Source organism: Pseudophryne corroboree, chromosome 11 (genome assembly GCF_028390025.1).
Source record: "Pseudophryne corroboree isolate aPseCor3 chromosome 11, aPseCor3.hap2, whole genome shotgun sequence".
Taxonomy (NCBI): domain Eukaryota; kingdom Metazoa; phylum Chordata; class Amphibia; order Anura; family Myobatrachidae; genus Pseudophryne; species Pseudophryne corroboree.
The window spans coordinates 289522799-289536666 of NC_086454.1; the positions used below are offsets into that span (position 1 = coordinate 289522799).

The window sequence follows — 13868 nt, forward strand, 5'->3', positions numbered from 1 at the left end:
ACAGTGTGTTTTATGGCTATGAGGTAACTTTAAATAGCACATTCATTTCCAATTTACAATGTCACTTTGACATTGCAGTGCTTTTGTAGGCCATTTACTTACCTTTATGGGGCAAAATATGCATATTATTATTATTATTATTATTATTATTTTATTACATCATCATTTATTTATATTGTAAAACCATATTACACAGTGCTTTATAAATAATATGAAATTATTCATATCAGTCCCTGCTCTGTAGAGGGATGCCACACACACAAACACAGATAAATAGATAGATAGATAGATAGATAGATAGATAGATAGATAGATAGATAGATAGAAAAATAGATTGATACTGTAGTGTAGGTTTATAAATAGATAGATAGATAGATAGATAGATAGATAGATTTACACTAGGATCCATTTTGTCAGCAGCCAATAAACAACAGATGTTGTGGAGTAAGCAAATGCTCACAAGAAGAAAGATAGATAGATACTAGGATCCATGTTGTCAGCAGCCAATCAACAACGGATGTTGTGGAGTAAGCAAATGCTCACAAGTATTGGTGAATGTGGGCTTTCTTATCAATTAGAGATAGGAAAATGATGCTCAAGTATGAAATGGAATTTTCAAGGTGCAACCCTGTTGTACCATGCAAGTGGTTTTAGTCTTACAAATTGACTTGAATCATAACCCACCTTGAAGATGCCAGTGTGACACCCCATTAGGTTGATGGAGCCCTAGAGGGATGATGTGCAATCTATGGGCTCTGACTTTATATATTTGTTATAAATACATTTATAAAAAAAAAACTGTTGGAACACTGAAGTTCATAAATATACACATGTATCCTGCACAGAGGGGCGGAGTGATACAGAACAGTGTGCGTGATCTGACCCTGAGGAGAGGGCGGAGCGATATAGCCTGAATGTGATGAGTCCTGTCAGGAGAACTGCTGAGGGAGCAGGCAAGAGAAGGGGAGATGCGCTGAACGAGCGCTACCTCAGAATGGACTGCGGCTACTTATCAGTGCTGTGAGGAACTTCCAGAGAGATTGGCAGGGAGCTGCACCAGTAGGGAAGTATGTAGCCGCCTACAGAGCCAACCCTCCATGTTAAGTGACAGCTGAGCCATCAAGTGGAGGAAGAATCGCTGTTCCGTCCCTGATAGTACTGAACTATATACCACTGGCTACAGTGGCGGAACTAGCAAGCGGTGGGCCCAGGTGCGACAAAATGCTTTGGGCCCCCCCCCCCATCCCATCCAAGTCCACCCCCTCACCCCTTGAGAGGATCTGGTGAGGGGGACCTGCTCAGGGCCAGAGAAATGGATACCTAGCAACAGTGCCGTAACTAGACATTTTAGCACTGTGTGCAAGAAACGGCATCGGAGCCCCACCCCTGCATGCAAAACAGGGGCAGTGCGCGCCGTAGGCACGCGCAAAAATACATAGTGGCGTGGCTTCGCGGGGAAGGGGTGTGGCCACAAAATAATACCAATTCCTAAAACGGTGCACAGTAGTCTCCATTCTTCAAATTACGCCGCACAGTAGCACCACTACACCAGGTAGAGACCCTTTTACACCTTACAGCGAACAGATTCCTCTTTTTACACATTACGGCAGACAACGTCCCCTTTTTACACATTACGGCAGACAGCGTCCCCCTTTTTATACATTACGGCAGACAGCGTCCCCTTTTTACACATAACGGCAGACAGCGTGCCCTTGTTACACATAGCGGCAGACAGCGTGCACTTTTTACACATTACGGCAGACAGCGTACACTTTTTACACATAACGGCAGACAGCGTGCCCTTGTTAAACATAGCGGCAGACAGCGTACACTTTTTACACATAACGGCAGACAGCGTCCCCCTTTTTACACATTACGGCAGACAGCGTCCCCTTTTTACACATTACGGCAGACAGCGTACACTTTTTAAACATAACGGCAGACAACGTACACTTTTTACACATAGCCGCAGACAGCGTGCCCTTGTTACACATTACGGCAGACAGCGTGTCCTTGTTACACATTACGGCAGACAGCGTGCCCTTGTTACACATTACGGCAGACAGCGTGCCCTTGTTACACATTACGGCAGACAGCGTGCCCTTGTTACACATTACGGCAGACAGCGTGCCCTTGTTACACATTACGGCAGGCAGATTCCCCCTTTTTACATGTTGCGGCAGGCTGATTCCCCATTTTTACACATTGCGGCAGGCAGATTCCCCATTTTTACACATTGCGGCAGGCAGTCCCCCCTTTTTACACATTGCGGCAGGCAGTCCCCCATTTTTACACATAGCGGCAGGCAGTCCACCCTTTTTACACATTGCGGTAGGCAGTCCCCCATTTTTACACATAGCGGCAGGCAGTCCCAACAAATAAAGAAAGAAAGAGACAGAAAGAAAGAAAGAAAGAAAGAAAGAAAGAAAGAAAGAAAGAAAGAAAGAAAGAAAGAAAGAAAGAAAGAAAGTAGAATCATACTTACCCTCTCCGCTGGCTCAGGCTCCTCGTGCAGCTTGACGATTCCCGGGCAGTAGACGAGGTGAAGGAGGGAGCCGCAGCAGCGCTGTGTTATTGGTGGAGGCGCTGCTGCCCCCCTGCTTCACTATAGGCTGTTCTCGGAAGACAGCCTATAGTGAAGCAGAGGGGCAGCAGCAGCAGCGCCTCCACCAGTAACAAAGCGCTGCTGCGGCTCCCTCCTTCACCTCCGTCCTCCTCCTTCCACCCGTCCGTGCCGCTGCTCTTCTCCTCTGTGGGCGGCTGTGCGCTGCGGGCAGCGGTTGCCCGCAGCGCACAGCGGCATGTAATGAGTCAGTTTGACTCATTACATGCTTGGGCCCCTGGACAGAGGCGGGCCCCAGTGCAACGCACTGCTTGCCCTGCCGGTAGTTCCGCCTCTGACTGGCTACGAGGGTCATGTCTGACAGCTTGCATCAAAGCACACAAATTACTTTTTCAGACAGGTCCACTCCTAAAGAGCTCAGGAGCAGCTAGCCTATCTTCTATGTATGTGACTGTAATAGTGCACAGCCAGTATTATTAGCAGAATAAACTCTCACAGCTAATAAAGAAAGCCTGACCCTTATTCACTTAATAAACAGCTCCCTCAGAAAAAAAAAGACAATCTTAGATGTCAGCCATATCTATTCTGAGGTAAATGAAATCAACGTAGTCAGTGACTGAACAGTAAAGAGGACGTATACTCCGGGTAGCTAAAAACCCAGCTGTTTTAAGGAAGGAATCTACTTCATTTAGTTTGCTCCATTCAAGCACTCAGTAAAGCAAACAAGTCAGCCATTATCAGACATCTGCGTCAGAGAAGCACTTATCATACAGGGATCACAGCTTCAACCTTATCTGCTTTTAGGAAAAATAATACCTTTAATTACATCTAATGTGCATCAACGAGAAGCCAGAACACATAGAGGGGTATTCAGTTACCTGCGATCATTGATTGTGGGTAATTGTCTTGCCAGGCTATTCAATTAGCCCTGATAAGCTGGTGCGAGATGCGGTTTATTGGGGATTTTGTTTCACCTGCCTCAGGCAGGCAAAGCAAAATCCTCAAGAATAGACTCATATTCATGCAAAAACAGGGATGTTTCTAACAAAAACACATAGGTTTCACTGAACCTGTGTGTTTTCAGGTGAAAAGGATTTTTTTTCCGGGTGATCTAATTGGATACGATGAAAAAAAATAATCAAAGACAAATCCGGAAATATCTCAAAAACGTTTTTCGCTCCCGATGCTTATTCACGGGTAATTGAATACCCACCTATAGCCTTAGTTGTGAAACTGCATTTCAAGCTACTTAGTGTTATAAGTAAACGTTAGTGTGATGAAATACTTACCTTAGACTGTAAGGGTATTTTGTAAGTAAGCAGCTAATGGTAGTGAGAATAACAGAACTACAGTACTTACCTATTATTAGGGAAGGTATCCTGAGAGCCGAAGGTATTCTGTGTTTGTGTTTTAATGAGAAGCACTAACCATTTTGTAAAGAATCTGACAGTGCAAGAACCACAGTTCCAGTGAAATAAAAATTGTTTGTTTTCTTGTGTGATTTATTGTAAATGTCCAATTGTCAATTGAATATTATTGTAACAAGCTTGTTTCCATTATCTTCATGCACGTTTTCTGAAGAAAATCCTTCTTTAATAAACGTGTTCTCATTTAAGAGAATTATTAGTAAAACTCTTTTTGTCAACTTATCCTCCCTACCTCTCTGAAGATCTAAAGAACCTGTACCTATTGCATGGACTACAGCAACCCGGCAAGGTGTTCAACCTCCCGCACACACCAGATCAGTGCCGTAACTAGGCATTTTAGCGCTGTGTGCAAGAAACGGCATTGGCGCCCCCATGCAAGATAGGGGCAGTGCGCGCCGCAGCCGCGAGGAAAATATATAGGGGTGTGGCTTAATGGGGAAGGGGCGTGGCCACAAAAGAATACCAATTCATACTACGGTGCACAGTAGTCTCCATTATTAAAATTACGCTGCACAGTAGGTAGAGCGCCTTTTTACACATTACGGCAGATAGTGTCCCCCTTTTTACACATTAGGGCAGACAAGGCCCCTTTTTACACATTACAGCAGGCAGTGTCCCCCTTTTTATACATTGCGGCAGACAGCATCCCCCTTTTTACACATTACAGCAGGCAGCGTCCCCCTTTTTACACATTGCGGCATACAGCGTCCCCCTTTTTACACATTAGGGCAGCCAGCGTCCCCCTTTTTACACATTACGGCAGCCAGCGTCCCCCTTTTTACACATTACAGCAGACAGCGTCCCCCTTTTTACACATTACAGCAGACAGCGTCCCCCTTTTTACACATTACAGCAGACAGCGTCCCCCTTTTTACACATTACGGCAGACAGTCCTGCTTTTTACACATTAAGGCAGCCAGTTCCTCTTTTTACACATTACAGCAGACAGAATAGATAGAGAAATAGATAGAGAAAGAGAGAGAGAGATACCATCTCTCCCCGCTGGCAGTCAGGCTCTTCGTGCAGGCAGATCCATTCCCGGGCAGAGGAGGAGGAGGAGGGAGGGGGACTGGAGCCGCGGCAGCGCTATGTAATTGGTAGTGGCGCCGCTGCAGCAGCCCCCTCTCCTTCCGCATTGGCTGCCCGCCGCTGTGAATGCTGGGATGAGGGAATCGCATCCAAGCATTCACAGCAGCGCCGGGCAGACAATGCAGAAGGAGAGGGGACTGCTGCAGCGGCGCTACTACCAATGACATAGCGCTGCTGTGGCTCCAGTCCCCCTCCCTCCTCCTCCTTCTCTGCCTCCGGCGCTGCTGCTCTCCTCCAGCGCGGCGCACGGCACACAACAGGCGGCTTGTATTGAGTAAATTTGACTCATTACAAGCCTCTGGCCGTGAGCCCTGAGGGCAACTACGCTGTGTGCCAGGCACACCTGGCACACAGGTAGTTACGGCACTGTACCAGATCACCTTTCAGTGGGGTATTACACCAGTAATCAGTACTTTTTGGATACTAGTTTTGTTTCATGCCAAACATTTTTACAAATATTGTATAAAATTACCTTCAGGCTATGGGGGTCATTCTGAGTTGATCGCTCGCTAGCAACTTTTTGCAGCGCTGCGATCAGATAGTCGCTGCCTATGGGGGGGTTGTATTTTTGCTTTGCAAGTGTGCGAACGCTGTGGCAGCTGACGGCATGAAAAAGTTTGTTGCAGTTTCTGAGTTGTTACGGACTTACTCAGCCACTGCGATCACTTCAGTCTTTTTGGTCCCGGAATTGACGTCAGACACCCGCCCTGCAAACGCTTGGACACGCCTGCATTTTTGCAAACACTTCCAGAAAACGGTCAGTTAACACCCACGAACGCCTTCTTTCAGTCAATCACCTTGTGATTGGCTGTGTAAATGGATTCTTCGTTAAATCCATCGCCCAGCACCGATCTTCTTTATACCCGTACGACGCGCCTGCGCATTGCAGTGCATATGGATGTGCAGTTTTGCCGAGATTTAACCTGATCGCAGCGCTGCAAAGCGTTGCTAACGAGCGATCTACTCGGAATGACCCCCTAATGTGTATAAGGTGTATATAGAACATAAATGCATTTTGTGTTTAGTCCCATCTCCAAGATACTGTGGCGGGGTATTCAATTAGGTCTGTTTTTTTTTACCTAGGCGAAAAAATACTTTTCGCTAGTTTTAGGGCGAATGGGGATTCGCCCTATTCAATAGCAGGACCATTTTTTTACAAAGACGGAAAATTCAGCTGGAGCAAAAAACATGTGGATTGGCGAATCCACAGGTTTTCTCACCTGTGCCGGCAAAAACACGATTTTTCGCCAATGCATTTTCACTGAAGAAAAGGTGAAAAGGTATTGGCAAAAAAACAAGTGAAAACGGGCCTTTATTGAATAGGCATGGAGGGTGAATTCACTAGCTCAGAGATTACCGGAGCTAATTGAATACCCCCTTGTATCTCATTATAATATGTAAATATTCTAAAATTCGGAAAATACAATTCTGGTCCCAAGCATGTCAGATGTGGGAGACTCAACCTGTATAAATAGCACACACTTTGGCTGCCCATTGCACCTATGTGTAGAAAGTGTGCACTATAAAACAGTACAGCTGTACATGTTGTATACCCACATACTGCACCACGGGGTCAAGACCTTCTTAAGTAACTATCCTTGTGTTCTACAACGGACAAGATAGAATCACTTTAAAAATGGTTCTTGAATTAATTTGTTAAATCTTGTCAAATATTTGAAGTATTGATAGAAATTCCCCAATTTTTTTTCCAATCATGGCTTGAGCATGTTCAGAGCAGTTCAAAGAGTCTCAAAGTTTTTCTGGACTGAAAGAAGCTCAAAGTTTTTTTATGATGTGTTGGACGTCCATCAAGTGGGATATTGAGTGACATATGTGCAACATATTTGCCGAACACACTCCATGTGTATACTGTATATGATATTCAGCAAACGTCAGCATGGCTCCGCTGGGTGTGAAGAGCACTTTTAGAAAACACATGAGTAAAGGACATTCAGTGTACAGTACATGTTCTACTTCTGGTTGCTAGAAGACCTTAGAAATCTGGGTCAAATAATGCCAACTTGGCCCAATTCACCACTAACAAGGCCAACTGACTGGTTCCATCAACTTCTGCACTTGCTGAAACAGTTCCAGCATCTCTATTTTCTCTGATGTCCTAGTGGATGCTGGGAACTCCGTAAGGACCATGGGGAATAGCGGCTCCGCAGGAGACTGGGCACAAAAGTAAAAGCTTTATGACTAGCTGGTGTGCACTGGCTCCTCCCCCTATGACCCTCCTCCAAGCCTCAGTTAGATTTTTGTGCCCGGCCGAGAAGGGTGCATGCTAGGTAGCTCTCCTGAGCTACTTAGAGTAAAAGTTTAAATAGGTTTTTTATTTTCAGTGAGACCTGCTGGCAACAGGCTCACTGCATCGTGGGACTAAGGGGAGAAGAAGCGAACTCACCTGCATGCAGAGTGGATTGGGCTTCTTGGCTACTGGACATTAGCTCCAGAGGGACGATCACAGGCTCAGCTTGGATGGGTCCCGGAGCCGCGCCGCCGGCCCCCTTACAGAGCCAGAAGAGCGAAGAGGTCCGGAAAAATCGGCGGCAGAAGACGTTCCTGTCTTCAATAAGGTAGCGCACAGCACTGCAGCTGTGCGCCATTGCTCTCAGCACACTTCACACTCCGGTCACTGAGGGTGCAGGGCGCTGGGGGGGAGCGCCCTGAGACGCAATAAAACACGTTTTAAACCTTATATGGCTAAAGAAATGCATCACATATAGCTCCTGGGCTATATGGATGCATTTAACCCCTGCCAGTTTTCCTAAAAAAAGCGGGAGAAAAGGCCGCCGAAAAGGGGGCGGAGCCTATCTCCTCAGCACACAAGCGCCATTTTCCCTCACAGCTCCGCTGGAAGGACGGCTCCCTGACTCTCCCCTGCAGTCCTGCTACAGAATCAGGGTAAAACAAGAGAGGGGGGGCACTAATTGGCAGATAATACAAATACAGCAGCTATAGAAGGGAGAAACACTTATATAAGGTTATCCCTGTATATATATAGCTCTCTGGTGTGTGCTGGCAAACTCTCCCTCTGTCTCCCCAAAGGGCTCGTGGGGTCCTGTCCTCTATCAGAGCATTCCCTGTGTGTGTGCTGTGTGTCGGTACGATTGTGTCGACATGTATGAGGAGGAAAATGATGTGGAGGCGGAGCAATTGCCTGTAATAGTGATGTCACCCCCTAGGGAGTCGACACCTGACTGGATGGTCGTATGGAAGGAATTACGTGACAGTGTCAGCACTTTGCAAAAAACTGTTGACGACATGAGACAGCCGGCAAATCAGTTAGTGCCTGTCCAGGCGTCTCAAACACCGTCAGGGGCTCTAAAGCGCCCGTTACCTCAGATGGTCGACACAGACCCAGACACGGATACTGACTCCAGCGTCGACGGTGACGAGACAAACGTAATGTCCAGTAGGGCCACACGTTACATGATCACGGCAATGAAGGAGGCTTTGAACATTTCTGATACTACAAGTACCACAAAAAGGGGTATTATGTGGGGTGTGAAAAAACAACCCATAGTTTTTCCTGAATCAGATGAATTAAATGAGGTGTGTGACAAAGCGTGGGTTTCCCCCGATAAAAAACTGCTGATTTCTAATAAATTATTGGCATTATACCCTTTCCCGCCAGAGGTTAGGGCGCGTTGGGAAACACCCCCTAGGGTAGATAAGGCGCTCACACGCTTATCAAAACAAGTGGCGTTGCCGTCTCCTGATACGGCCGCCCTCAAGGAACCAGCTGATAGAAAGCTGGAAAATATCCTAAAGGGTATATACACACATACTGGTGTTATACTACGACCAGCAATCGCCTCAGCCTGGATGTGCAGCGCTGGAGTGGCTTGGTCGGATTCCCTGACTAAAAATATTGATACCCTGGATAGGGACAGTATATTATTGACTATAGAGCATTTAAAGGATGCATTACTATATATGCGAGATGCACAGAGGGATATTTGCACCCTGGCATCAAGAGTAAGTGCGCTGTCCATTTCTGCCAGAAGAAGTTTATGGACACGACAGTGGTCAGGTGATGCGGATTCCAAACGGCATATGGAAGTTTTGCCGTATAAAGGGGAGGAGTTATTTGGGGTCGGTCTATCGGACCTGGTGGCCACGGCGACGGCTGGGAAATCCACCTTTTTACCCCAGGTCACCTCTCAGCAGAAAAAGACACCGTCTTTTCAAACTCAGTCCTTTCGTCCCCATAAGGGCAAGCGGGCAAAAGGCCACTCATTTCTGCCCCAGGGCAGAGGAAGGGGAAAAAGACTGCAGCAGGCAGCCTCTTCCCAGGATCAGAAGCCCTCCCCCGCTTCTGCCAAGTCTTCAGCATGACGCTGGGGCTTTACAAGCGGACTCAGGCACGGTGGGGGCCCGTCTCAAAAATTTCAACGCGCAGTGGGCTCACTCGCAAGTGGACCCCTGGATCCTGCAGGTAGTATCACAGGGGTACAAATTGGAATTCGAGACGTCTCCCCCTCGCCGGTTCCTGAAGTCTGCTCTACCAACGTCTCCCTCCGACAGGGAGGCAGTATTGGAAGCTATTCACAAGCTGTATTCCCAGCAGGTGATAATCAAAGGTACCCCTCCTACAACAGGGAAAGGGGTATTACTCCACGCTGTTTGTGGTACCGAAGCCGGACGGCTCGGTGAGACCGATTTTAAATCTGAAATCATTGAACACTTACATAAAAAGGTTCAAATTCAAGATGGAGTCACTCAGAGCAGTGATAGCGAACCTGGAAGAAGGGGACTATATGGTGTCTCTGGACATCAAAGATGCTTATCTCCATGTCCCAATCTACCCTTCTCACCAAGGGTACCTCAGGTTTGTGGTACAAAACTGTCATTATCAGTTTCAGACGCTGCCGTTTGGATTGTCCACGGCACCACGGGTCTTTACCAAGGTAATGGCCGAAATGATGATTCTTCTTCGAAGAAAAGGCGTCTTAATTATCCCTTACTTGGACGATCTCCTGATAAGGGCAAGGTCCAGGGAACAGTTAGAGGTCGGAGTAGCACTATCTCAGGTAGTGCTACGTCAGCACGGGTGGATTCTAAATATTCCAAAATCGCAGCTGATTCCAACAACACGTCTACTGTTCCTAGGGATGATTCTGGACACAGTCCAGAAAAAGGTGTTTCTCCCGGAGGAGAAGGCCAGGGAGTTATCCGAGCTAGTCAGGAACCTCCTGAAACCAGGACAAGTGTCAGTGCATCAATGCACAAGGGTCCTGGGAAAGATGGTGCCTTCTTACGAAGCGATTCCATTCGGAAGATTCCATGCAAGAACTTTTCAGTGGGATCTGCTGGACAAATGGTCCGGATCGCATCTTCAGATGCATCAGCGGATAACCCTATCTCCAAGGACAAGGGTGTCTCTCCTGTGGTGGTTGCAGAGTGCTCATCTTCTAGAGGGCCGCAGATTCGGCATTCAGGACTGGATTCTGGTGACCACGGATGCCAGCCTGAGAGGCTGGGGAGCAGTCACACAGGGAAGAAATTTCCAGGGCTTGTGGTCAAGCATGGAAACGTCTCTTCACATAAATATCCTGGAACTAAGGGCAATTTACAATGCCCTAAGTCAAGCAAGGCCTCTGCTTCAGGGTCAGTCGGTATTGATCCAATCGGACAACATCACGGCAGTCGCCCACGTAAACAGACAGGGCGGCACAAGAAGCAGGAGGGCAATGGCAGAAGCTGCAAGAATTCTTCGCTGGGCGGAAAATTATGTGACAGCACTGTCAGCGGTGTTCATTCCGAGAGTGGACAACTGGGAAGCAGACTTCCTCAGCAGACACGACCTCCACCCGGGGGAGTGGGGACTTCACCCAGAAGTCTTCCACGTGATTGTAAACCGTTGGGAAAAACCAAAGGTGGACATGATGGCGTCTCGTCTCAACAAGAAACTAGACAGATATTGCGCCAGGTCAAGGGACCCTCAGGCGATAGCGGTGGACGCTCTGGTAACACCGTGGGTGTACCAGTCAGTGTATGTGTTCCCTCCTCTGCCTCTCATACCCAAAGTATTGAGAATCATAAGAAGGAGAGGAGTAAGAACTATACTCGTGGCTCCGGATTGGCCAAGGAGGACTTGGTACCCGGAACTTCAAGAGATGCTCACGGAGGACCCGTGGCCTCTACCTCTAAGAAAGGACCTGCTCCAGCAGGGACCTTGTCTGTTCCAAGACTTACCGCGGCTGCGTTTGACGGCATGGAGGTTGAACGCCGGATCCTGAAGGAAAAAGGCATTCCAGATGAAGTCATCCCTACCCTGATCAAGGCCAGGAAGGATGTAACCGCGAAACATTATCACCGCATTTGGCAAAAATATGTTGCGTGGTGTGAGGCCAAGAAGGCCCCTACAGAGGAATTTCAACTGGGTCGTTTCCTGCATTTCCTGCAAACAGGACTATCTATGGGCCTAAAATTAGGGTCCATTAAGGTTCAAATTTCGGCCCTGTCAATATTCTTCCAAAAAGAACTGGCTTCAGTGCATGAAGTTCAGACGTTTGTCAAAGGGGTACTGCATATACAGCCTCCTTTTGTGCCTCCAGTGGCACCTTGGGATCTCAATGTAGTGTTGAGTCTCCTAAAGTCACATTGGTTTGAACCACTCACCACTGTGGAATTAAAATATCTCACATGGAAAGTGGTCATGCTGTTAGCCCTGGCTTCAGCCAGGCGTGTCTCAGAATTGGCGGCTTTATCATATAAAAGCCCTTACCTAATTTTTCATTCAGACAGGGCAGAACTGAGGACTCGCCCTCAATTTCTCCCTAAGGTGGTTTCAGCGTTTCACATGAACCAGCCTATTGTGGTGCCTGCGGCTACTAGGGACTTGGAGGACTCCAAGTTGCTGGACGTAGTCAGGGCCCTGAAAATATATGTTTCCAGGACGGCTGGAGTCAGAAAATCTGACTCGCTGTTTATCCTGTATGCACCCAACAAGCTGGGTGCTCCTGCTTCTAAGCAGACGATTGCTCGTTGGATTTGTAGTACGATTCAGCTTGCACATTCTGTGGCAGGCCTGCCACAGCCAAAATCTGTAAAAGCCCATTCCACAAGGAAGGTGGGCTCATCTTGGGCGGCTGCCCGAGGGGTCTTGGCTTTACAACTTTGCCGAGCAGCTACTTGGTCAGGGGCAAACACGTTTGCTAAATTTTACAAATTCGATACCCTGGCTGAGGAGGACCTGGAGTTCTCTCATTCGGTGCTGCAGAGTCATCCGCACTCTCCCGCCCGTTTGGGAGCTTTGGTATAATCCCCATGGTCCTTACGGAGTTCCCAGCATCCACTAGGACGTCAGAGAAAATAAGAATTTACTTACCGATAATTCTATTTCTCATAGTCCGTAGTGGATGCTGGGCGCCCATCCCAAGTGCGGATTGTCTGCAATACTTGTATATAGTTATTGTTACAAAAATCGGGTTGTTTATTGTTGTGAGCCATCTTTTCAGAGGCTCCTACGTTTATCATACTGTTAACTGGGTTCAGATCACAAGTTGTACGGTGTGATTGGTGTGGCTGGTATGAGTCTTACCCGGGATTCAAGATCCTTCCTTATTATGTACGCTCGTCCGGGCACAGTATCCTAACTGAGGCTTGGAGGAGGGTCATAGGGGGAGGAGCCAGTGCACACCAGCTAGTCATAAAGCTTTTACTTTTGTGCCCAGTCTCCTGCGGAGCCGCTATTCCCCATGGTCCTTATGGAGTTCCCAGCATCCACTACGGACTATGAGAAATAGAATTATCGGTAAGTAAATTCTTATTTTTTGCCTTACTATATATATGGGAAGCATTTTGCCAGTTCTGACTGTACAAAATAGTTGTGTACACAGTTTTGCTTCATGCTTCTTTTTGTTGTTTTTGCACAGGTATATTCTGCTGTGTGTGCCTTGCTGTCATGGTAGTCAGTATAATGAGCACTATTGCAACCTCTTACATGCTAATGCTGTCTGAAACTCAACCACATGTTCCAGGCTGGATAAAATTCTTGATCATTAGACATCTCGCCCGTATCCTGTGCTTCAGAGTGCAGTCCTCCAAACAAGACCAGGCTCATGTCATTAGAGCCAGAATGGGTAAGTACAGGCAGGATGGGTGGCACAAGCCATAAGCATGTTGAGCAAGGTTAAGTACATAACTTCTTACTAACCCTTGCTTCTCTCCTAGGGGGCAATGATGATGGAGTAAAAGCTTATGCTGCCCCCCTTCAGTGGAGGAAGGACATAGAGGAGAAGGGTAGAACCCACTTGGAAGTAACCATCTTAAAAAGATTGCTGGCAGAAATTCTACAGATCCAACAGGATTTAGCCTTTTCTAGAAACACGGATGATAAGTCTGGGTGGTACATTGCAGCATTGATAGTGGATAGGCTTTTCCTCATACTACATATCATCATTGTCATTGTCATGTTTGTAGTTGTCATCTGCATGTGGGTCACATGATACACACTTGACAGTAGAACACTGACCAGAAGCCAAACCACAGCTTTACCCCATATTAAGGTTGAGGCTGAAATGCCAGCGGTAGGGATCACCGATCTCGGCATCCCACTGATTAGAATCCCGAACCCTCCCTTACTGCAGCCCAAACCTAACCCTTCCCAGTGGTGCAAGTAGAAAAAATGTCTTACGGGTACTGTGTGCGCGCGCCGAAGGCGCGCGCGTGCAAAAAAATGGGTGTGGCCAAATGCCACATGGGGCGTGGCCAATGAAAATGGGGGCGTGATACACATATGGGGGAGGGGCAGATACACGTATGACCCCAATAGTGTCAGA

General features: G+C 47.3%; 1 protein-coding gene across 1 annotated transcript in view; it reads left to right on the plus strand.

The window, feature by feature from the left end:
- The window catches only part of LOC134968747 (5-hydroxytryptamine receptor 3A-like), a 107665-nt gene extending 94130 nt beyond the window's left edge, over positions 1–13535 (plus strand). The window contains exons 8-9 of the mRNA XM_063944241.1: positions 12963–13169; positions 13261–13535. Coding sequence (XP_063800311.1) covers positions 12963–13169; positions 13261–13535 — 482 coding nt within the window. The remainder of the gene's footprint in view (positions 1–12962; positions 13170–13260) is intronic.
- The last annotated feature ends 333 nt before the right edge of the window (positions 13536–13868 follow it).